Source organism: Takifugu rubripes, chromosome 20, assembly GCF_901000725.2.
Source record: "Takifugu rubripes chromosome 20, fTakRub1.2, whole genome shotgun sequence".
Taxonomy (NCBI): Eukaryota; Metazoa; Chordata; class Actinopteri; order Tetraodontiformes; family Tetraodontidae; genus Takifugu; species Takifugu rubripes.
This window is the reverse complement of record NC_042304.1, coordinates 13,772,709-13,794,803: the sequence shown is the minus strand read 5'-3', so window position 1 is coordinate 13,794,803 and position 22,095 is coordinate 13,772,709. Positions and strand designations below refer to the sequence as shown.

At 44.0% G+C, this 22,095-nt stretch overlaps 1 protein-coding gene across 6 annotated transcripts; it reads left to right on the top strand.

Annotated features, from left to right (window-relative positions):
* Positions 1–419: 419 nt before the first annotated feature.
* Positions 420–20,622, top strand: dnajc6 (DnaJ (Hsp40) homolog, subfamily C, member 6). Of its 6 annotated transcripts, none has more exons than XM_029828517.1 (19): positions 420–748; positions 3,866–4,013; positions 7,253–7,388; positions 10,215–10,264; positions 10,442–10,590; positions 11,210–11,332; positions 11,625–11,758; positions 12,021–12,215; positions 12,292–12,409; positions 12,857–12,936; positions 13,013–13,206; positions 14,406–14,771; positions 14,893–15,036; positions 15,501–15,602; positions 15,734–15,871; positions 15,947–16,258; positions 16,392–16,540; positions 16,697–16,873; positions 18,740–18,877. In XM_029828517.1, exons 2-19 carry the CDS (start codon positions 4,001–4,003, stop codon positions 18,839–18,841), a joined length of 2,682 nt encoding a protein of 893 aa, XP_029684377.1. In that variant the 5' UTR covers positions 420–748; positions 3,866–4,000; the 3' UTR covers positions 18,842–18,877. The 6 variants fall into 6 exon arrangements, with proteins under 6 accessions (XP_029684377.1, XP_029684374.1, XP_029684376.1 ...); XM_029828518.1 differs by lacking the exons at positions 420–748; positions 3,866–4,013 and adding exons at positions 6,305–6,450; positions 7,001–7,172; XM_029828514.1 differs by lacking the exon at positions 420–748 and having other exon boundaries at positions 3,597–4,013; positions 18,740–20,622.
* The last annotated feature ends 1,473 nt before the right edge of the window (positions 20,623–22,095 follow it).

The window sequence follows — 22,095 nt, the reverse complement described above, 5'->3', positions numbered from 1 at the left end:
TGGAAAGAAAAAAGCCCGGCAGTGCATACGTAAATAGCCATAGGTTGTGTAATCCTCTCAGATTTGTTGATTAGCGCTTGTCACGGATTACAGTTTCACCTGCAGCCTGTATGCATACACGTCTTTTTAAATGCATGTCTGTCCAAATGCTGCTTGCATCCATCCGGTCAGATCCGGAACACACGTCCGGATTGTACAAATCCCATTTACTGGAAACTGATCTTCAAGAATATAAATTTATAGCAGAAGTTGGGATATTCAGAAAAACACGCTGCTATTTGTGCGCTGCTTTGTCGACATGTGAAAGCCAAAACAGAAAAATAGATGCATTTTCAGGACACTAAATCGTTTCCGGTTCAGGCGGTCTCTGAAATCCAGTCCAGGTTTTACCGGACTGACAGCAGGATGCGTTCCTGTACAGATTTCTAAGGCAGCAGACGGTCACTCGTGCAGGTTTCCAGCTCATCCACATGATCTAGAGATCTACAAATCAACATCCGTGGGACCATTGCTCACATATCAAAATGTGATTAGGATCGTGCCACTATGACGGGTGCTCTAGAACTACTGTCAGGCTGAGTGGATGAGACGAGGGGTGTCCTTGCAGGTGTAGCAGTTTGACCTTTGACTTTCAGCGGGTGACAAATCAAAGGTCGGTGGGCGCGTGAGAGGAGCGAGGCTTCCGAGCGCATCTCCACCGCGGCACAGGACAGCGCCCCCGGGAGAATGGTAGACAACGCACGCAAAGGTAATGCGTTCTGCAGGATTCTTGCCCCCGTTTCTTGTGGTCCAGGTGATTCTCTAGACGTGTTTCCTCTTCTCTGCTTCCTTAAAACACCACTAAACTAGCGAGTAAACAGAGAGAGAGAGATAAGACAGAAGAGAGCATCGTGCGCGTCCGTGTGCCGGGGTTACATAATTTGAAGCTACCTTTCAAAATCCATAGCCTCCCACCCCACTATCCCCGGCAGGTTTATTTAAGCACGAATTCAATTAAAATCGCAAAATGATAAACCGCCGTGCGTGTCTCCAAGCACGCTTGGATGATCGAGGATGACATCATTGGGTCATTTTTGTTCCGAGCTTTCGATTGACATGGAAATTTGAGAGATATTCTGCTGCTGTTTGTTTATTCTGTGAACGGTTTGTTAGAATGGACAGATTTAATTCACCTTGGCAGCTTTTTATTTAAAAAATGGCGCACAGAATATTTACTGTAGCCCCGTTGAGATACATGCTAGTTATCATTGTGCCGATCATCGGTATCATCAGAATCGCCATCGTCATCATCCATAGCCTTCACTGTCAACAGCGACGGTGACGTCAGCACACACGTGACATCACACGAGCGGCCTGACGTGTTTCGCGTTTCATGTGGCGCAAACCGAGTTTCCTGCCTGTCACCCATCAGGCTGTCCTGCGTGAAACAGTGCTTCCAAGGACGCGTCCACGGTGTCAACCATGAAAACGTGCACGTTTGACCCGACCTGTTTATTTGTTTTTATTGGTCTGCATAAATAAAACAGTTTGGTATTTATCATGCACACGCATTATAAATGCAGCGCAATTAAAATGGCTGGACTTTATATGCATGCTGAACACCCAACGTAGAGTAATTATGGACAGCGCTGTTTTATTTTATTACTAGGGATGTTTGCGGTTTGTTTGATTGCCAAGGGAAGTGTCCCAACCAGAACTCCTGGCTTAATTTCAAAATAGAAATCTGTTTCAAAGTGAAAATAATGTCAGATCCTATTAATCTTCTGTCTGCTGCTGCAGAAGTGGGCGTGGACAGGGCTGACTTACAGATAGGAGCATGTTTGACAGTCATATTTCTCATCTTTTCATCTCCTTGTCTATTTTTGTCATCTTAAATCCAAAGTCACACCTTACTCTGTGATGTTGTAGCTAATTTGCACCAACGGTCTCACAAATCCACAAAGGACTTGGAAACCCCTTCACAGAACTCATCAAGTTATGCTAGTGTAGCAGCGAGCATGAACGATCATATTACGTGATGTCACACATTCAAGTCATTTGAGCTGCAGCTGATCCAGCACATTCCTGGATTCTGCTTTAACCATTATGAGGATAATTATTAACCCTCAATCTTGGGACGAGTGAAGCTTGATTGGTCGTTTCCCTTCCGTTGACTAACAGCTTCCTTCATGTCACAATCTCCCACATCTCACTGAGACCGAACTGAACTAAACCTCTTAGATCTGCTGATTTCAATGGTCTGACATTGGGAATATTACACAAACTATTCACCATGAATAGTTGCTGGAATTGGAAAGTATTTTATTATAAATAATTTTAGAACTGGAACCACAAACTATCGGGAGATGTGGCACATCTGTTGAAGTGCATCTGGGTCATGAACGCCTCTTTTATCCCATTGTTCTGTTCAAATCACAATAACTGTGTCAGAGCTACAGTTAGAGGTTTTTTTGTTGATGGGCGGCTTCCCATATTTGTCATAATCCCCCAATGAGGTTAAACTGAACTAAATGTGGATTTTAAATTCTTGACAGACATTTCAGGGTTCAGGGATGGATCTCCTGAAGTTCGGCCAAGAAATCTTGTCTGCCCTCTAGTGGTGGACGCCAGAATAGGTCATAACCCCCTCACCATTCTTTCAGTTTAAAAATATACTGCAAATAATCATGTCAGGGTTAGAATTCCGTAGAGCACCTTGTTTCTTCAGTACAAACAGCAGTGAGCAAATGAATGTAATCATAACATTTTAAATTAATATTTTAAACTATAGATTGACAAATGATGCCCAGTATAGAGTTGCAAGAATGAGCTTAAAAAGAGAGAGAGAAAAAAAACTATTTGCATGAATGCATCTGCTACTGTTATATCTGCTACTGCTGTTGAAATGTCCTTCCTGCACCTTTTGTCCCACTCGGAAGGCTTTTGAAGCGTAAATATTGGCAGGCCTGTTTAGGAGCCAGAGGACAGGAAGCTCTGTTTCCACAATAAAGGGGTAGCACTCTGCATCCGGTTATGTGGGATCGATGCACCTCCCGTTGGGACATTCCATTCCTGCTGTGCTTTGAGCTTTGGTTTCCCCCTCTAAAAGAGTTTCCCAGGCTCGTGTCCTCTTTTCGGCACCATGCTGAAGTTCCGTTGCCAGGGTACAAGAGCAAAGAAAGAAGCATGGCATCATTTTGTGCTGCATGGGTCCAGATCATTACCCAAAGATTAGAGCCAAATAAAAAATCTGGATCTGAAATAAAGTGTTGGATTATCAAGATGATGTCAGGGGATGTCAAGTCCTCTTATTTAAATTCTCATAATGAATAAACTCATAATGTGCCCTAAATTAGTGTCTGGAAAAGGGTCAAAAAAGGAGACACTGTCTCTCATCAATTGAGAAAATGTAATCCCGGAAGGAAGGATGCGGAGAGATAAATGATCTTTTCTTATTCGCTGGAATCGTACAAAATTATAAAAAGCAAAATGAAATTTTCTGTTCCATTCAAGCAGAAGCTACTCGCGGATATTGTGAACTGGCGCTTTAACGCTCATGTAAAGAGGCAAACGTGGTGTTCTTGGTCCTACAAGAGGATTGTGGGATTTCTCGGTGCAGCAGCAGCGACAGCAGAGGCGTCGATCGTGTCTGCTGAGAAAGGGAGAGAGAGGAAGAGAGTGAGAGAGAAAGAGAGAGAGGACGGGGGAGACCAGCTGTCCTCTCCTCCACAGACATGCGGTGCAGCAGCGGCGACGGCTGCGCGGCGTAGCCCGGCGACTGCACACGCGTTTGGGACGTGTTTTGTCTCTGATTCCTTGTGCGGGTATGAGCTTGCTGGGGGCCTACAAGAAAAAGAGCACTTACGATGGCTACGAATGTTTGCAGCTGGTCGATAGCGGCGGAGATAGCTTCGGTGTCGGCAGAGGGAGCAGCAGCGGCGGCAACGGCACACTCGCAGGCTCCATCGCGGCCACACTCGGACAGAAGGCAGGCCCGCTGAGAGAGGACAACTACAGCACCATGGACAGCTCAGGTAGGACTCCTTGGACCGTGGACACGGTCTCCTAGTCCTGGTTATCCCCCCACATACGCCCTCAAACTGGACCAATATAGATTAAGACATGGGGTGATGCCATTCTGTGAAATAAACTGCATGTTATATTGTCCTACTTCATAAAGTAGAGCATACGAACGCTCCCTAAACCTGTGCATGTAAATATAGTATGTGAAGGGTAATAAACGTCACTAATATAATCCCTGGATTATTGCTTTAGTCAGTCTAAATCCTGCTTCAGTTTGAGACGGAAGAAACAGAAAATAATGCTTAGTTTCAACTAACTGGTCATTCATTATGGATTATGAACCAGATTTGACTGATAAAATGCCTTTTTATTTCTTCGTCAATACTCTGATGAGAATTCCTCAAAACCATTCAGTCCTAATCAGTCATTGGTCATTACCGTCGTTGGTTAAAGGGCTCCGTTTTAGAAAAGTTTCATCCACGAAGGCAAACAGTAGCTGCAGTCTGTGACTTCCTCTTTAATCAGAAATGTGCAATACAGTTGCTATAACAACTATTGCCGTTACATCAGAAAATAGCAAAGGTGAATATTTAAAGCGACTGTGGAATCTATAGTCTTTTCAGGAACGTTGTCTTCGCCTCGCTGCAGTGTGGAAGCAGCTAACCTCTGGAGATAAACTGGTGAGGAACAAAAGGATCCTGGATGGGTCATTGAGGAAAGGGGATTGGGACTGATGATGCAAAGATGGGGGGGGGGGATGGGCTGCAGTATCAGATGTCTGGTGTGTCTGGCATGGTGGGAGTGCTGGTGTTTACTGTCTTTGTGTCTCTGCATCATCTGCCTGGGGAAAGGGACCTGCAGCTCAGACCCACGACACGGAACCTCCGAGGAGGTCATGTGACAGCCGACGTTTGTTAGCAAAAAACCTCAAGTTATGCACAGATTTTAATGAAATGTTGAAATTGGACCAAGGAAAAGCTGATTAAATTGGCGATGTTCTGAGGGAGTTTGACCTTTGATCTTCCAAAGATCAAAGCCAATGGGCTTTTGATCATAGAGCAGCCTTCAGCCTTGTATTAGAACTGCTGACTGTCACGATATCTGGGGAAATGACCTCCTTGGCAGATGCCTTCACTCTCCAAATACATTTTCTAGTTTCCTCTGCTGTTGGTCACCTGATGGAGCACATGCCAGAGCCTCCTCTGGTCTCTCTCTGTCTCAGTATCTCAGCCTGCGCTCCTACATGCACCTGTTCACAGGCACAGACAATCTCAGACCTAGAGTTAGATGTTGGCTTCACAGTAACCTGCACAGAAACCTTGTGTACGACATGGGAATGGGTAATTGATCAATAGATAATTTTTATTGACGAGCAGATGTTTTGAATATTGTCTATTTGCCTGGCTGACTGGCATTTAATAAAAGATCTGAGAACAGGCAAGAAACTCAAATAAACACAAAATGTGGACTTGAAATTTAGTGAATATTTCTTTATTCTCTTATATCTTGTAGTACTTCCTGGAAAGTTCACCTCTGATGCTGATCTGTCTAAATCATTAGTTTAACGTTCAGGGTCTGTAAGCATGAGTTTAACCTCACAATCATACAACCACTAACATCAGCATTTATTCAGTCTCTGTAACAATCTTAAATAAACCATAGCATGAGAATAAAGGGTTTAAAGAACTGCTCAATAGCGTTCAAATATCATGCTAACACTCCCTTCCAAGCTTCCAGGTAATCTTTGAGAAAAATAAGCTAAATATGGACCAAACCATTCAGCGTTGTTATGAAGGCAATCTCACTCTTAACAAATCCCTTTGCTGACAGTTAATTAAACAGATGGTTTCTGTCTTGACTGACACCGCCTTGGAAAGGTCAAAGCTTGGAAGTTGGTGAAGAATGATTAGGAAAGATAATGTGAGGGACATGATGCAGACATGCTCATAAAAGGATGAGAGCAGAAATCTGCACCTTAGGATGTTCACATGGTCTCCCAGAATGGCAAAAGCTTCATTTCACTGCTCTCAACACCGATTTCCAGGTATTACAATATGGTGCAGCATATCTGCAAGATCTGTACGTCACTTCCACATCTGACATGTGACACGTGTTATACATCTGTCATCCCCTCCGCCAAGGAGGGACATACAGCCGGCGTTCTTTACTTTCCTTGACCCCTGATCTTCAAAAGATCAAAGGACTCCATCAAATCCGAATACTTTGTTCACAAAGCAACCTGTCATATATAACCATGTATCAGCGCACAATATATCTGCTTGTTTTTGTTGGACGTCCTCCATTTAAAAAGCAAAAGAAGCAGGATTAACAGTGTCTACCACTCTGGGATTCTCACCAGTTGAGTTAGAACTGAAGGAACTTCTTGGATAAGTGAAACGTCTATGAGAAACTAAAGAGGCCAGTTGGATACAAGACAGACAATATACGGTAACAAACTGAAGGTAGTTTTGGGGGTAAGGCCCAATATGCTGCGTAGTGGTCTGTGTTCTGAGTATTCTGTTGCTAGCTGAGACTGGTAAGTGTTGAGACCCTTAAAGTGCTTCTGCAGTAAAGCTGTGTGACACATACAAGAGTGTCGGTGTGGAGATAAAAACCTGAACAGACAGGCTGGAAATGTCCACCTTTTGTTTGTCTACTGAATGAAGATTGGACTTTCATACAGTTTGTTATATTTCGCTGATTTGTTGTGGGTGTGTGGTGCCCGTTGTGTGTGCGGAGGCTTAGGTTTTTCGGTTTTTAGTTATTTGCCATTAGTTTTTCTTCTCTGAGCCTCAAAGAAGCACTTGAACATTGTCAATAAGGCAATAACTGAGTAGAGTGATATGATCGTTTCTTGTCTCCAGGGTTAGTTTTGCGTGGATATGAGTTTTTGATCCTCTGAGATGCCTCGAGCTGGACGAATGATGAAAAATCCCTTTAATTTTTGAACTTGTGTCAAGTTCTGTTGCTTATGCAGTAGCATAACATGTATATGCAGACAGAGAGCAAGAGGAGAACGGTTCCCCCATCACCATTGGGATGCTGACTCAGACATGGCATCACGGCTCCAGATGGTGTGCGCTTAATTGTTGCCTGGTTACTCAAACAGGCATCACAAATCGGACACATTTGGTAATAGAAGATCACATTTGTCCAGTTCATATATTCAGGTTTGTTGAGCAGGTGTGTTGAAATGTGTGTGCTGTGTTTCCATCCTGATTCTGACTGGCTCAATGTCCTCTGACCACAGACATGGACGCTGGCTACGGAGGAGGGCTGTTCGATATGGTCAAGGGAGGAGCCGGCAAATTCTTCAGCAACTTTAAAGATAACTTGAAGGACACCCTGATGGACACCTCCAACAAGGTTATGAATCAAGTAGCCACGTAAGTATCGCTGGTTTTATTCTGGATGCCGCCAGGAACGCTCCCACAAGCCCATATGTTGTCTTTATTTTCTCTTTTCTTTAAATTCCAGGGAATGTTGAACGTAATGTTGGTCTCCTCAGAAAAGGTCTTACATTCGAGAGGTCTATGTCCATTTTGAGGCCCGTAACGTCAGAATGATCGGCCCCAACTTATAGTGTCCGGGAATGAAAGCTTGAGTAATGTTTAAAAGTATGTTACACTTGCTGATCTCATTTGCCTTGAACGTTGTTCGCGGTGATCGATGGGATTTAAAATGATTCTTTAGGGCAGAGGACAGCGGGGGAGGCAGCAGAGTCTGGCACGGCCGCTCTGTGTTGGTGCACAGGCATCTGCACCGGGCAGCACAAAGGCGCTTTTGTACCACCGGGAGCACACGCACACACATGCAGACACAGTTTCTCTCTCACTATTGACTCAGCAAGTTTGATTGTGATGATTCCTCCCCCGTGTTTTTCCTCCCTTTGGCCAAGAGCCTCGTCTCCCTTAAAGTCGCTCCCTCACTCCGGCTTCCCACTCTCCTCTCATCTATCGCTTCTCTCCTGTGGTTGAATTATTCATGGAGAGTTAAAGTGCCAAATGACCAGTTCTGCGCTGATACAGGAGGCTTCATTTCACCGGCATTCTTTGTGTACTGGTGTGTTGGGTGGATAGAACGCTGTGGAGAATTTACCAAATCTACTTCATTGGATTTGGAAAGTATTTGATTATAAATGTTAGAAAAAGTTATCCCACTGTAACCAGTGCATTTTGCCTCTCCCCCCTTTATCCAGCCGGTTGGACTCTTCCAGTGTTGTGCAGCAACAGCATTACTATGCATTATAGTGGGTAGTCGAATTAATAATGGTTACTTTAGCCTCTCTGTCCCATTATAATCAGCTTCTCTCGCCCAGTGTGGGGAAGACTGCTGCATAGTTTGTACTGTAATCCTGGGATGCGGTATTTTATTTTATGGAAGGAATATCTTTTTTCAGAATGCTAAAGTCATATTTTTGTTTTCACACAGTGCCAGACTAACAGGCTGCAAAATCAAACCCATTAAAAGTGCATATAAAGTAGTTTGCAGCACTTTGGGCAACTTCTGGGATAGTTTAAAAGAATTTTAATGTGACTGTTAGAAGCTGTTAGAAACAGCAGACACTGAAGACTTGAATAGAGATGCTCCTGAGCTGTAAGGCAAACCGCTGTGAGGAACACCAGGCAGCCTTTAAACACTTCCAGCTTCACTTGATTGGTATCTGCTGAATTATAAAGAGCAGCTTGGAGTCAAGTTTTTGTGGGAAAAACAGTGTGTGTGCTGCTCTGTCTCTGGTGGTGTTGGCTTGTTAGAGGCCAAACAACCCTGCTTTAGACTTACTGTCCCACTTCTTGTCCAGCATCCCCCAGTCATGCTGCTCTGCTGAACGCCTCTGACTTGGTCTGCATGTTCTCTGTCTTTGCACTCCTCATTCAGGCTCGCTTTGGTTAGTTTTGATTGGATTAGAGACGCAGCAACAGTAAATTCTGGCATTGCTAAGTTAGTAGATCACACTGCAGATGTGGTAGAATGGTTTTAAACCCACTTAGACTCTTTGTGTGTGTGTGTGTGTGGAGGAGGATCACAGGAACCTTAGCTAGAGCATGTACTGATATGATCTGCCCTAAAATTGGCTTTTAACCTTTAATTTTTAGTCTCAAACGGGTAAAAACCTGATGAACCATCAGCAGACAACCTGGTGCTGTTTGTGCGTCTGTTCTTTCCGTGCTGCTACGTATCCTCATGCAGAGAGCTAAATATACCTCAAATACCAGCTGGAGACCGCATTCAATCGGTGCTTTAACTGAAATCTGTTGTGAAGATGCATGTGCATGTCAAGTGGCAAAAGATTCAAAACCGCTTATTTTACATCATCCCTGTGTTCATTTTTCCTATTTTAATAATAATAAACAGAAATTCTCTGCCAGAATCTCCTCTCTCCTCCTCTAGTTCAACTCTAATTGAGACAACAGCATTTAAAGTGACCAGCCTGCCTTTTCTATTATTGTCTTATAGTATGATCAGAATTCAGTTCCAGTCATGAGATTTGTCAGTGACGTCTCACTGATGTCCTTCTTGGGGGTGGGCCTCTACTTTTTAAATCTGACCTGCTTCTGCCTATAATAGACAAAGTACTATTTTGGGAATGAAGCAACCCCAGATTTAGAGGTCACGTGGACCAGATCTTCCCAAACACTGGACAAATTCACCTAACCCTAGTCAACAATTTGTCTTTCTTCAGTTTTAGTGGAGGCTTGTAGTGTATGTTTTATGTGTAATACTGAATACTAACTACGCCTCAGGACACATTTAACCTCCTGTTACTCTAAAGTAGACTAGTTGAGTAGCACAGCATTACATAACCGGGTCTACAGTTCCATCAGGGCCATATGGCGCTCCTCCGTGAGCACGCAGAGAAGCCCCAGATCAGCCCTGCTCCAGGGATTTTCTCAGTCGCAACAGCTCGACTCAATCGGATGCACATTAGCCTGCTAAAGTGTTTCGCGTGATACTTAAAGCAGGTTGCCAGGCTGTCATACTGTCGGGTGAAAGCTTTAGATTTAAGATCCGTCCATGAAGTTGTATTTTAGGAGAGTGCGGCCATTTGTGTCCTTCACCAGGAAGGACTGCATGTATGGTATTTGCAGTACACATGTTTCATTCATGGTTTGATATCATATAAAGTGATGTAAAGCCTGGTTTGTCTTAAATACAAGAACCTGAAAAGCAACATGTTGATCGACCTTTGGCTATTTGGTTCTTTGTTACAGGTACACTAAAGGGGAGCTGGACATTGCCTACATCACATCACGGATCATAGGTAACCATGCCTGGAATTGGATATATTTTAGCCTGTTTAGGTTTGATCTAGTCCAAAATATCTGAAAGTGTTTTTTACAGGCAACATTTGTCTGTATCGACCAAAACAAGCATCAGACTCTGAAAGCTGGAAACACAATGAAACCCCTCATTTAGCAGCTGAATTTGCTTTTCCCAGTGATGACCTACCCAGCGGAGTCAGTGCAGATCGGTTACCAGAACCACGTGGAGGATGTTCGCTCCTTCCTCGACAGTCGGCACGCTGACCACTACACCGTCTTCAACCTATCACAGCGCAACTACCGCGGCGCCAAGTTCTCCAACAGGGTGAGTTCTCTTCAGCCCCCTGAGGCCACAGATGGAGCCACTACTGGACGATGACTTCATTCCAAGGAGGGAGTGAAAAACTGAGGAGTGGCTGCAGATGTGGATAAAGCATCTGACAACAGATGATAGATATTTTAGTTTCATTCTTCCTTCTTCACCATATGAAGATGAATAGACTAAATACTAATGTCCAACATTGTAGAGACAGAGCGCTTTTTATTTGGATTATAAGTTTGCTTCTGTCTTTGAGAGACTTTGGGAGATAGATAAAGCAACATTTTATGCCAACTCTGTCACACCAGCTGCAGCTAATCTGCTTAATCCAATCATCCCATCTGAATTGCAACTCAGCCATAAGAATTAATTTGGATGAGGACTCATCGGGGCTCTCTGTTGGTGAAACACTGACACCCTTTGGTTTCACTTACTATGTGCATGGTGGGCCTTGTTCCGCTTGTGTGAAAATGCTGATTATTCTTCATGGCAACACTTTTGTTGCCCTGGTGCTGTGTTGTTCCGAAGCTCCATCATTTCTCTGTCTCTTTTCTTCTGCCTTAACTGTCCTTTCCGCCCTCTGTCGTGCCGTTTTTCCTCACTTTTCCCTTTTTTCATGTCCCAGGTGTCAGAATGCAACTGGCCTTCTCGTCAGGCTCCCAGCCTTCACAACCTGTTTGCTGTGTGTAAGAACATGCACAATTGGCTCAAACAGAATCCCAAAAACGTCTGCGTCATCACCTGCTCAGTAAGAGAAAACACTCATACAAAATTCAGCTTGGTTAATAGCTATGGTGTCATAAAACTGTAGCTAATTTGTTAAAAATGCTTGACTTGATCAAAGTTGGTCAGAGCCGTGCACATACATGTGTTGGTTTTGTTATTGCTAAACTCCTGTGGTCGGCCTGGGACTTGGCGAGTTATCTTCTTATATAACTTTCAGGAAACTTATTTTCTTCTAAATATAGTTTTCTCTTAAACACTGAATGAATTCTATTACTATAAAGGCATTCATCATTTTCTTTGTCTTGGGTGTTTAGGACAGCCGAGCTCCTTCGGGTGTTTTGGTTTGTGCCATGTTTTGCTTCTGCCACCTCTTCAACAACCCCATCCCGGCCATGCAGCTGCTCAGTGCAAAGAGACCAGGCTCTGGGCTCTGGCCCTCACACCGCAGGTACGTATGGCAGCGTTGGTTCTTGTGAGACATACAAACACCATCAACAGTAGTAAGATGTTTAGACCTTCTGTATTTGGCTTCAGTAATTTAATAGTCCTTCTGCTCTAAGTACAAAATTTAGCCAAACTCTCATAAGAAGTTGAGGACGTTTGATAGCCATGAGAGGAAAGATGCGTTTTTAAATGCAGAGTAATAGAGTAAAAGATCAGGAGTGTATGTGAAGTGACACAACAGCAGTGCTTTCCTTCTACCTGTGCAGGTACATAGGCTATGTGTGTAGCATGGTGTCAGAGAAGCCCAGTTTACCCCATTCCAAGCCCTTGGTGATCAAAGCCCTCACCATGAGTCCCATCCCCTGCTTCAATAAGCAGCGCAGCGGCTGTCGTCCGTTCTGCGACATCCTCATCGGCGAGACAAAGATCTTCACCACCGCACAGGAGTACGAGAGGATGAGGTGGGCTGGTTAAAGTGTGGACACTGAAGCAGATTTGGCCACATCCCATCAGCTAAATCAACTGAATGTTCTCCAGAGAACACCGGATCCAGGAGGGTAAGGTGGTTTTCCCTCTGGGCGTGAGCGTGCAAGGAGACGTCGCTGTTTCTGTTTACCACATGAGGTCGACCATTGGAGGGCGCCTCCAGGCCAAGGTAAAGTTTGTGTGATTTATTCTGTGGGTGGGGGGGTTGTGGTACCCGGGTGTTCTAGCATCCAGCATCGATCTGAATTTATCCTACACATCTATCTCTATGTCTTCCATTCACTATTAACCTTTATCCAGTAAACAAGAGGTCAACAAGAGGTTTGCAGACTATACTAATAAAGCATCATACAAGCAAGTCATCATGATATCATTGATAAAATACTGTAAAAATGACAATTAGGCAACAGATTCTTGCAATTACTCTTTAAAAATAAATAAAATCCTAGTCCAAAACCTACAGTCGAAGTTCCTGGAATAAGATCCAGTCTGATATTCATTATGTTCCTTTCAGCTTTGTGGAAAACACATTTTGGCACAATTTTTCATATCATTTTGTGAAACACGTTTCCTTATTCTGTGCTTATATTGTAGCTTTAATTTGTTATGCTTTTAGGTGACCAACACACAGATTTTCCAGATCCAGTTCCACACTGGTTTCATTGCCCCTGGTACCACCATGTTAAAGTTCAACCAGTAAGTTAATCTCTTATGTGAAGGCAGCCTCAAAATGCAGATTTTCCCATCATATATTTATAATCTTTCCCCTCAGGCCAGAGCTGGATGCTTGCGACTCTCCTGATAAATATCCTCAGCTTTTCCATGTGATACTGGATGTGGAGGTGGAGGGGGTGGACAAACAGAAAGACCTGACGCCACCTTGGGAGCAGTTCCCTTGCAAAGATCTCAGTCCCACCGTGCTGTTTTCCTGCCATAAAGAACATCAAGACGCTCTGGCTATTGCTGGTACAGTGTTTATTAATATCTTGGAGATTGATAAATCTGGGTTTGATTGATTAATTGATTGATTGAGAAACTGGTTTGATTCACACCATTATCACATAAGGTTAAATCCTTGATAGACCATCAGCATGTGTGCAATCTGTCTTAATTTGTCCAATCCAAGTCTTGAATTCAAAGGTTTTTTACTGCTTTTGAACCAAAGATGGTAGATTGAGGAACAGACTGTCTCACTACAAATGGATAATCAAAGGATCCCTCATTATTTGATACAAGTGTTCCTACTGTTACTTTTCAAATTAGTAAGAAAAATGGGTGCATTTAGTTATTGAAGTATGAAGATTATTACCTTTTATGTATCATATTCACCTATTATTTTATTAATTTCATGTGTCATTTCTGTGCATTGTCATTAATATGCTATAGTTTTGTTGATGGAATTTCAAAACCAAGTTTAGCAAACAGATACAGTATACAATTAAATCATGAAGTCATTTTCGCTTATATATAGTAGATCTGGTGGATGGTACACTGTTGTGTGCAGGATATAAACAGCTTTACGGGAGTTTTCATTCATGTGAAAACCACTAATGAACTCTCATTTTTGTCCCTGCAAGATGAGATGGAAGGATTGGACTTGGAGGGTAAGAGAGTAGAGGACGCCACAGAGCCATGAGAGAAGCTGTTCAGTGCAGTGACAGTAGTCCAGAGGGGGTTTGCTTCAATTCAATCATCAAAATCACTGTCTGTAATTGGAAATTCCCTTCAATTCATGGATGATTTAACTGAAAGAAACCCCCATCATGCCCGACGTTATTTCAGTTTGGTAGATTGTAGAATTTTCCAATAAGTAGACATGTTTTAGAATAGTTAAAACATAAAAAAACCCAATGATTACTAAATTTAAATATTGCTCCAGGTTAATAGCAGCAGAGGTCTGTAGTCATAAATGTGCTCCCTGTTCCTTCATTAAATGTGCTTCTTCTTTTCCCTGTGCATTGAATTTTTTGCAATAAATAGTCACTCAAAATAATTCTAAACTGCAGCACAGAGTACAGGTAGCAGAGAGCGCCGTAACAGGGGACACTAGTCTGTGCTTTCTGTAGCTTATCTGTAGCTCATTTTTATTTAATTCTCATATTTTGCTTTTCTGCACCATCTCCAGCTCAGTTGCCTTTTCTCTTCTTCTATTTCTATCTCTGCAGAGCCAAGCCGGCCACACGGAGGTCATGATGGCCACCGTGAAGAGAGCGAGCCCTCCGACGATGAGATGCTCTCCCTGTCACATCAGCGGACCAATGCCGGCACAGCCCCCCAAAAACCCGACCCACCCACTGCAAAGCCAGCAGCACAGGAACCTCCGGAGGAAGTGGACCTTCTTGGCCTCGATGGGGGTGGAATTAGCTGCCCGTGTCCTTCATCTCAACCGCCTGCAGCCACAACCACTGACCTCCTTGGGGACTTGTTTGGAGGGCCACCCCAGCCCACCAGTGGGGCGTCGTCTGCCCAGTCCACGCCACATAAAGTCGCCCCAAACACCGCCTCACCCTGCCCATCTCCTGCACCACCAGGTGAGACACATTACAAACTCTGTAATTGTATTCGTTTTAATGATACCTGTATAACTTGTAATTATTTCCACCACAACAATAAAATGCTGGTAAATGATCCTGAAATGTCCGTTTTCCTCAGCCTTTGATCCTTTTGGAGCAGGGCCCATGCCCAAGCCTCAGGACGTGATGGGTTCTTTCCTCGGACCAGGTAACGTGGTGCAGACAGACCCCTTCCTGCATGCTGCTCGCTCTCCATCCCCCACTCTGCAGCCTGCAAGCTTCGGTAAGAAGTGACCCTCTGGCTCTGCTTCACACATGCACATTTTGGAGGCAGTGGGCCCAGCATCGGGGTAAGGCACGCTGACGCATGCGAGTCAGCTGCCGAGCATTAGCCTAGAAATGCACATTTGATCATGCATCGAATCTTTCTGCTCAGCTTACCCACACAAAGGTTTTCCTGTGTAGATTCCTTCACTGTTGTCTATTTTGCGCATGAAGTGTTTGGCCTGTTGTATGATGAGTGTTTGCAGTTTGTCTAATTTGCGGGATTCCACCTCCAGTGCAAATTCTGTCATTAATTTAAACGTGATTTGCTGTTTTTAAGTGTTCATCGCTGTTGTGCGGAAGGCTTTGTTAAAGCAGATCCATATCAAGACTATAAAATGTCCCAGCCTTTTAAAGCTCATCAGTAAAAGCAGAAAATGCATTTGCAGCCTATAGTTGATATTCCCTCTCTTTGCTGAACAGGCCGGAGTTCCCCAGTACCCACCACCACCCCCACTGTCAACATTCAACAGCAGAATCCAATGGGAGGATGGGACTGGAACAGACCTGCAACCACGAGCACAGGTGCGAGCTGGCAATGTAACCCACTGTCATGAAATAAAAATGGGAGGTCACAGACCTGAATAACAACGCCTGACACTAATACTTTATATTTGTCTGAATGGAGCCTTGTTTCATTTTCTGATTGTTTCCAGGAGCTGGTTTTGGTGTGGGCAGCCGGTCGGCCACGACAAGCCCCACCGGCTCAGTGCACAGCACCCCCACTCACTCCGTCAAACCAAACACGCTGGACCCATTTGCAGACATCGGCAACCTCGGGGGAAGCTTCGGAGGTCAATTTTAAGACACGCACCCACTTCCTTATTCTCACCTCTACGCTCTTAATGAAGATTTTTAATTTTCTTCAGCAGGTTCAGGATTCTCCAGCAAACCCACCACTCCTACTGGGCCCACCCCTTTCATGCCTCCCATGGGCTCCCCATCGCGGCCTCCTGCATCCCCCCAGCATACTGCTGGCTTTCCCTCATGGCAGCCAGGTCCTGGCAGTGGTGGAGGATGGGCACCCCAAGGACAGGGCACTCCTCCCCAGCCAAAACCCAGCCCCAGCCACACCCCCATGTCTCACAATTCCCCCCAGAATCGACCCAACTACAATGTCAGCTTCTCTGCAATGGGAGGGGGCTCACCCAGCACAGGGAACAAAGCACAGGCTGGCATGGGTGAGCAGGAGAGGATGAATCACATTGGATGGCTGTTTCCTTTAGATTGTGTCGAAGTTTAGAGAGCCATCAGTAACTACAGCACGAGGGCAGGATGTGAAACTCATTTTGTGTTTTCTTCGCTCTGTAACAGGTTGTAAACCCAAGGCCTCAGATGCCAACTTCGACGACCTGCTGTCTGGTCAGGGTTTTTCAGGAACCAAAGACAAAAAAGGGCCCAGAACTATAGCAGAGATGAGGAAGGAAGAGCTGGCCAAAGAGATGGACCCTGAGAAAATAAAGGCAGGGAACTCTAAACATTTCTCATTTGCAATATGATTAGCGTGTATTATATTGTCGTACGCTGATGTAACATGTAATCTGATTCTATCTTTTTAGTTCATGCATCGGAGCATAACTGTTTTTCTCTTTGGTTCTTCCTCCCTGTTTGTAATGTAGATTCTGGACTGGATCGAGGGGAAGGAGCGTAACATCCGTGCTCTGCTGTCCACCATGCATACTGTCCTGTGGGAGGGAGAGACGCGCTGGAAACCCGTGGGCATGGCTGACCTGGTCACACCAGAACAGGTCAAGAAGGTGTACCGCAAAGCAGTCCTGGTCGTCCACCCTGATAAGGTGAGCAAAATGAAGTCCCCAAATAATTTACAATTATTTACAAGTATAAACTGGCATAGACTCCAGACTTTTATTACAACTTTATTAGCAGCAAAAGTGGGTAACTGCCACCCAGTGTCCAAAATGTGTACTGCACAAAGTGGACGACAAAAAGGAAAAAGAAAATGTGTTGAAAATGTTATGGCAATGTATTTTACTAAACATTTATAAATGCTTAACAGCTGCACAGGAACTTTTTTACACAGGAGAGGAGCAAAGACAGGACAATAACGACAGCAATCAAAACTAAGATCACTGTAAACATGGGATAACCCAGAGATTTTACCATAGAACCCAGCCAGTCTGATAAAGAGCTGCTGTCCTGGTGAACAGATTGCCCGGTCTCAAGGAGGTGAGAGACGATCTCATTGATCGTAGCGTTGTAATCAGGTACAAAGGTGCAACATTCAGAACCGATGACAGCACAAGTTCCTCCCTGGGCTGCTAAAAGAAAATCCAGCGCTGCTCTGTTTTGTAAAGCTAAAAGTCTAACAGAGGCGAGTTCACTCGAGATCAGTGTGAGGGCGCGACTGGTTTCATTCGCTATAACTTCAATTGCGTGTGACAGATCAGCGATTTGGTCCAGTGAAGCCATGACCCCATAGAAAGGAAGAAGGGCTCCCAGGGCGTTCTTGAACGGTGTTTGATGATGGGTCCCAAAGGTGTCCAAAGTTCCTCGCCTCGCCCTTTTGCGAGGAGCTTTCTGTGGCAAGGAGTGAGCCACTCTCATAGCCGGGATGATGTAGGCCAAGCCGCAGCGTCCATTGTAGTTCACGGGAAGATAAGGGTATGCAAGGTTCCCACACACCCAGTACATTCCCACTGGGGAGGAGATGGAGCATTCGGCAGTATGGTGAGCTAGAGCACTAAGCCTCACCTCTCCTGCAGCTTCCACACAGTCCTGAGGTGCCGAGTTCAGAGGATTGAAGTCCATTCTGGTAAAACGCGCGTCTGACCTGAAAGTCCGAAGACAATCAGAGTGTCCGACAAACATCTCGCCGTCGTTCTGGAGACACCATGGGAACGGCTGAGGATTCACAGCTACAGGGACGGGCTTGGGTATCTGGAGGCATCTGTTGCAGTTGGAATGTCCTCCTGAACAATTGAGGGACCTCATTTTGGACAATTTGGAGCACTCTGTGTGAGAGTAAGTCTGAGAGAAGGGAACATGCATCAGGTGGCACGTGTCGCAGTCCGACGCTGGCAGGGCCATGAGAGGCAATCCTTCTCCTGCAGTGCTGGGCATGAGTCCACAGACATAACAGCTGGAGTTTGGGTTTATGTGGCCGGCCACTTGCCACGCCATGTTCAGAAAAAGATTGACGTCGTCTATGCGAACGTCGGGCGCTGTGATGTGGGGACCTCCCACTGTGGACTCCACCAAGACCAGGATTAGTAAATATAGGATCAAAGGCATTTTAGAGAGCCAAGGAGCCACAAAATCTTTGACTGAGATTAAAATAATAAAGAAGCTAGAGGTTGTGTCATTCGAATTTAAGCATCAGTCCAGAAGGAAGTACATTCCTGCGTTAAAGAGAGCGAACAATGTCCAGAAAACAAATTAGGAGGACCTGCAAATCAGTCTTACCCGTGGTTTCTGTCTCCAAACCAGCGTTTTTTTAGTCTACGGTCAGTGGATGCAGACTCTGAGCTCACTGGTGTGCATGTGTGGACAGAAAACCTTCCTTTTACTCATCCCCTTTTATCAGAGCAGGAGCACAAACACACTCCCAGGAGCAGTCAAAGGTCACCCCAGGACCGGTTCAGTCATCTAAACATTATATTGCATTTTATAAGACTGTTTTAAGCGTGTTTTTTTGTTGGCAGGCCACAGGGAAGCCCTACGAACAATACGCCAAGATGATTTTCATGGAACTCAATGATGCCTGGTCAGAATTTGAAAGCCAAGGACAAAAACCACTTTACTGAATATGAGAGAGAGAGAGGAAGTGAGTGAGGGGAGGACGTCGCCGTCATCAGATCAAGTGTGACCCCCACCTTTGATAAGCAGACATCCTCATCACCCTGAAACGTCTGCGTGGAAGGACTACTCAATACTGTTTAACTATCATGGTGCAACTCTATCCTCCTTGTCGTGTGATCTTAGCCCTGAACCATCCCTCTTATCAAAGCAGATGTTGCTGGGGAGTCTGGAAAAACAAACAAATACTTGATTTAAATAAAGAAAAAAAAGTTGCAGTCAAATGACACTGAAGATAAGAGAAAATGTGTCGATGAGTAAAAAGAAGAAACTCTGACACGACTAGCAGGAGGCTGAAAAAGTACAACAAAAGTAGACATTTAATACATCAACAGTGTTTAATTTGATAAATGTGGGTAATGCAAAGAGGTTGTGAAGCCACTTTAAGCTTGTCTACTAATGTGAGCATGTAACCATTGATTGTGAATGATGATTCTGACTGCGAACAGCCTTTTTCTGCAGGCGGTTTTCTGAAGTGAAACCAGGTAAAAGCAATAAGATGAACTGAGTAGGATTGACATGCATTTCTGCTTCACTCTTCTCAACACTCACTCATTCAGCAGAGGAGCTCTGCGAAAGCACAACCCGCCAGCCCGACTCCACGGCTTTAAGAGTGCTCTTTTTTATTTTAAGTGTCTTTTTTTAATTGTTTTTTATAAGATCCTGCTGCATTTTACATTGAAACCAACAGCACACATGGGCCAATTTATAAAAGAATGTAGGGTAGAGTTAACCAGGATGGCACTTTTCTCTAAATGCATTTCTGTAAGATGAAATGTGTGAGAATCCCTGTTTGTTCCTGTTTCCCTCTGTTTTTACCTTAATTCTGCTCAGATGCTGCACATATTTCACATCATCATGTATGTGAACTCATTTCATATCAACAGTCGGGTGTAGCAGAACAGAATACGGTGTTTCCCTATAATAGATTTTCACCTCCAACCTTGTTTGAATCTTCACAGATTTGTGTCATATCCCCAAAATTACATCTGTGAGGAAAAAATTCAAAATGCAGTTGCAAAATGTTTTCTTTCATGGTTTCATGATCGTCCATCTTCCATTTTCCTGTTACCTATGGAGCTCTCAATGCGAGGGCTCTTACTTTTAGTTTAAACTTCTGCTTTCAACAAATGCAAATGGGACAGATAATTGTTTCCTGCACTATACTCTCAGTCTCTCTCCAATCTTAGACCGTTATTTTTTAAATCCCCGTTCACTATGAGCATTTCTTTCCTGTGCTTGCACATCATGATCATTCCCTTGTTGAGGCTTTTTAATTGATGAAGAAATCAAGCATGTGATTACAAAGGAACTGGCCCTGACAGCTCTGATCTAAAGGCTGCTGTTTCCTTTGGTGACTTAACAGACAGGGTGTAGTATACTAGATATGTGTATTTACACTGAGGCCTGACATGTGATTGGACTTTGAGTAGCTCCCTCGCTGACTCAGCCCCCTCTCTGCAGTCACATAGCTATGTTTAAAAGCTAACCTCTATATTGTAGTCAATGGATGTGTGTTGTGTGACGCCGTCGTATGAGTCAGAGTCTGATTTGGATGCAGACGTTATGTATGTATGTATGCTGTAAGTGTTTGCCTGAATGCTGTTCAAGTATTGCTAAACTGTAAAAATTGTTTTCGTGCTCCTTTTGGTTTCTGGTTACCATTTACAGTATGTACATAATGATCATGTGCAGTGCACAAAGAAATAAAGGAGTAAAGAGAAAAGAATGAGATGCATTTAGTATGTGGCTTTATCGTGTTCTTCATTTGGCCACTAGGGGGCAGAAGCGCTCAACTCACGAACTGATATTGAAGAAAACTGACAAATCTCACACGGTTATAGATTATCAATGCATTCTTTAAGGTATTTTAAACATGTACTGTTGGTGTGTTCTGGTTAGTTAATAGACTAGTTCCTATATAAAAGGTAAACTGGACCTTACTAGACTTCATCCCTAAGTGATCATTGGCTAATTCTACTTTGATCTGAAGTATTTATTTATTTATTAAAGTAAAATGGATCACATTCTCCACAATCCTGAAGGGACTTTGGGGAGTTGAAAATAACTACATTTAGTGATTCACCATGGAAAAAAAGGTCCCAGCAGCACTTCCTCACTGAGATGCCACTCCATCATACCCAGAATGGAAATTTTAAGTCTTTTGGAAGTGTATGAACATATTTGTGCCAGACATTTAAATTTGCTGCTGCGCTTTAATGAGCTTAAGTTATTTTTAAACCTGTCGACTGACGTGTTTCAATTAGTGGATCCGTTTCTTTTCTGGTGGAAAATTAAACCAACATCCCAGAAGAAAATAAAGAGGACAGTGAAGGAGGTGGATTTCTGCCTCTCCATCACCCTCGTGTGTGTGTGGGTGGTGGTGGTGGTGGGGGGGGTCCTTCCTGAAATAATTTGCTAATTTTAATATGATATAAACATAACTTGAGGAGACCGCTCTGGATTTTTAGAATAACCAATGAATTAACACTCATTTTCAAACATAAATTTAATTCTAAAGTGAAACAAAAGCCATCATCAAACACAATGACTTTAGATTTCAACACAGGCACATATGAGGTAGAATTATGTGAGCTAAACTTCTGTCAGACCTATTTTTCATCTAAAGTAACAGGGAAATATGCATGTGGAAAGCTGTTCCACATGCATATTCAGCTGTGTTCTGTTCCCAAGGCTCCATGTTGCCATGTTGCCCTCCGAGGGATTCCTCCCCGAGGATGAGGAGGTGGTGGGCGGGGGGGGGATTAAAGCGTGTGACTGTGCTGGTCGTGAAAGGAGAAAGTTGAAACAGGAAGTGACATCATATGACAGCAGGGTGTCATCAGGAGCTGGTTGTAATTACTGGATATTTTGGAAAAGCCAGTGGAGGTTTGAGCATCGCGACGCGTGTTTCCCCAGCGAGGAAAGAGCGGCTGTCACGCTGTCAAAGAAGGGTTTGAATCATTTTAAACATGGAGGGGCTTCCCTGCTTCACTCTGTGGCCTCTCTGGCTTCTTTTGTCACATCTTGCATTTGCTTCGTGCTAATTGTGTCTGATGAACCTGGTATCTCCTCCATAATTAAAAGAGGGAAGTGATCCATGTCCTCTCTGAGTAGATCAGTGATGATGTTATTTCTTGTCATCCTCTCTCTCTGTATCCATCTACAGGTCTAGCCGCCTTTATAGCTGTATGTTGGCCTA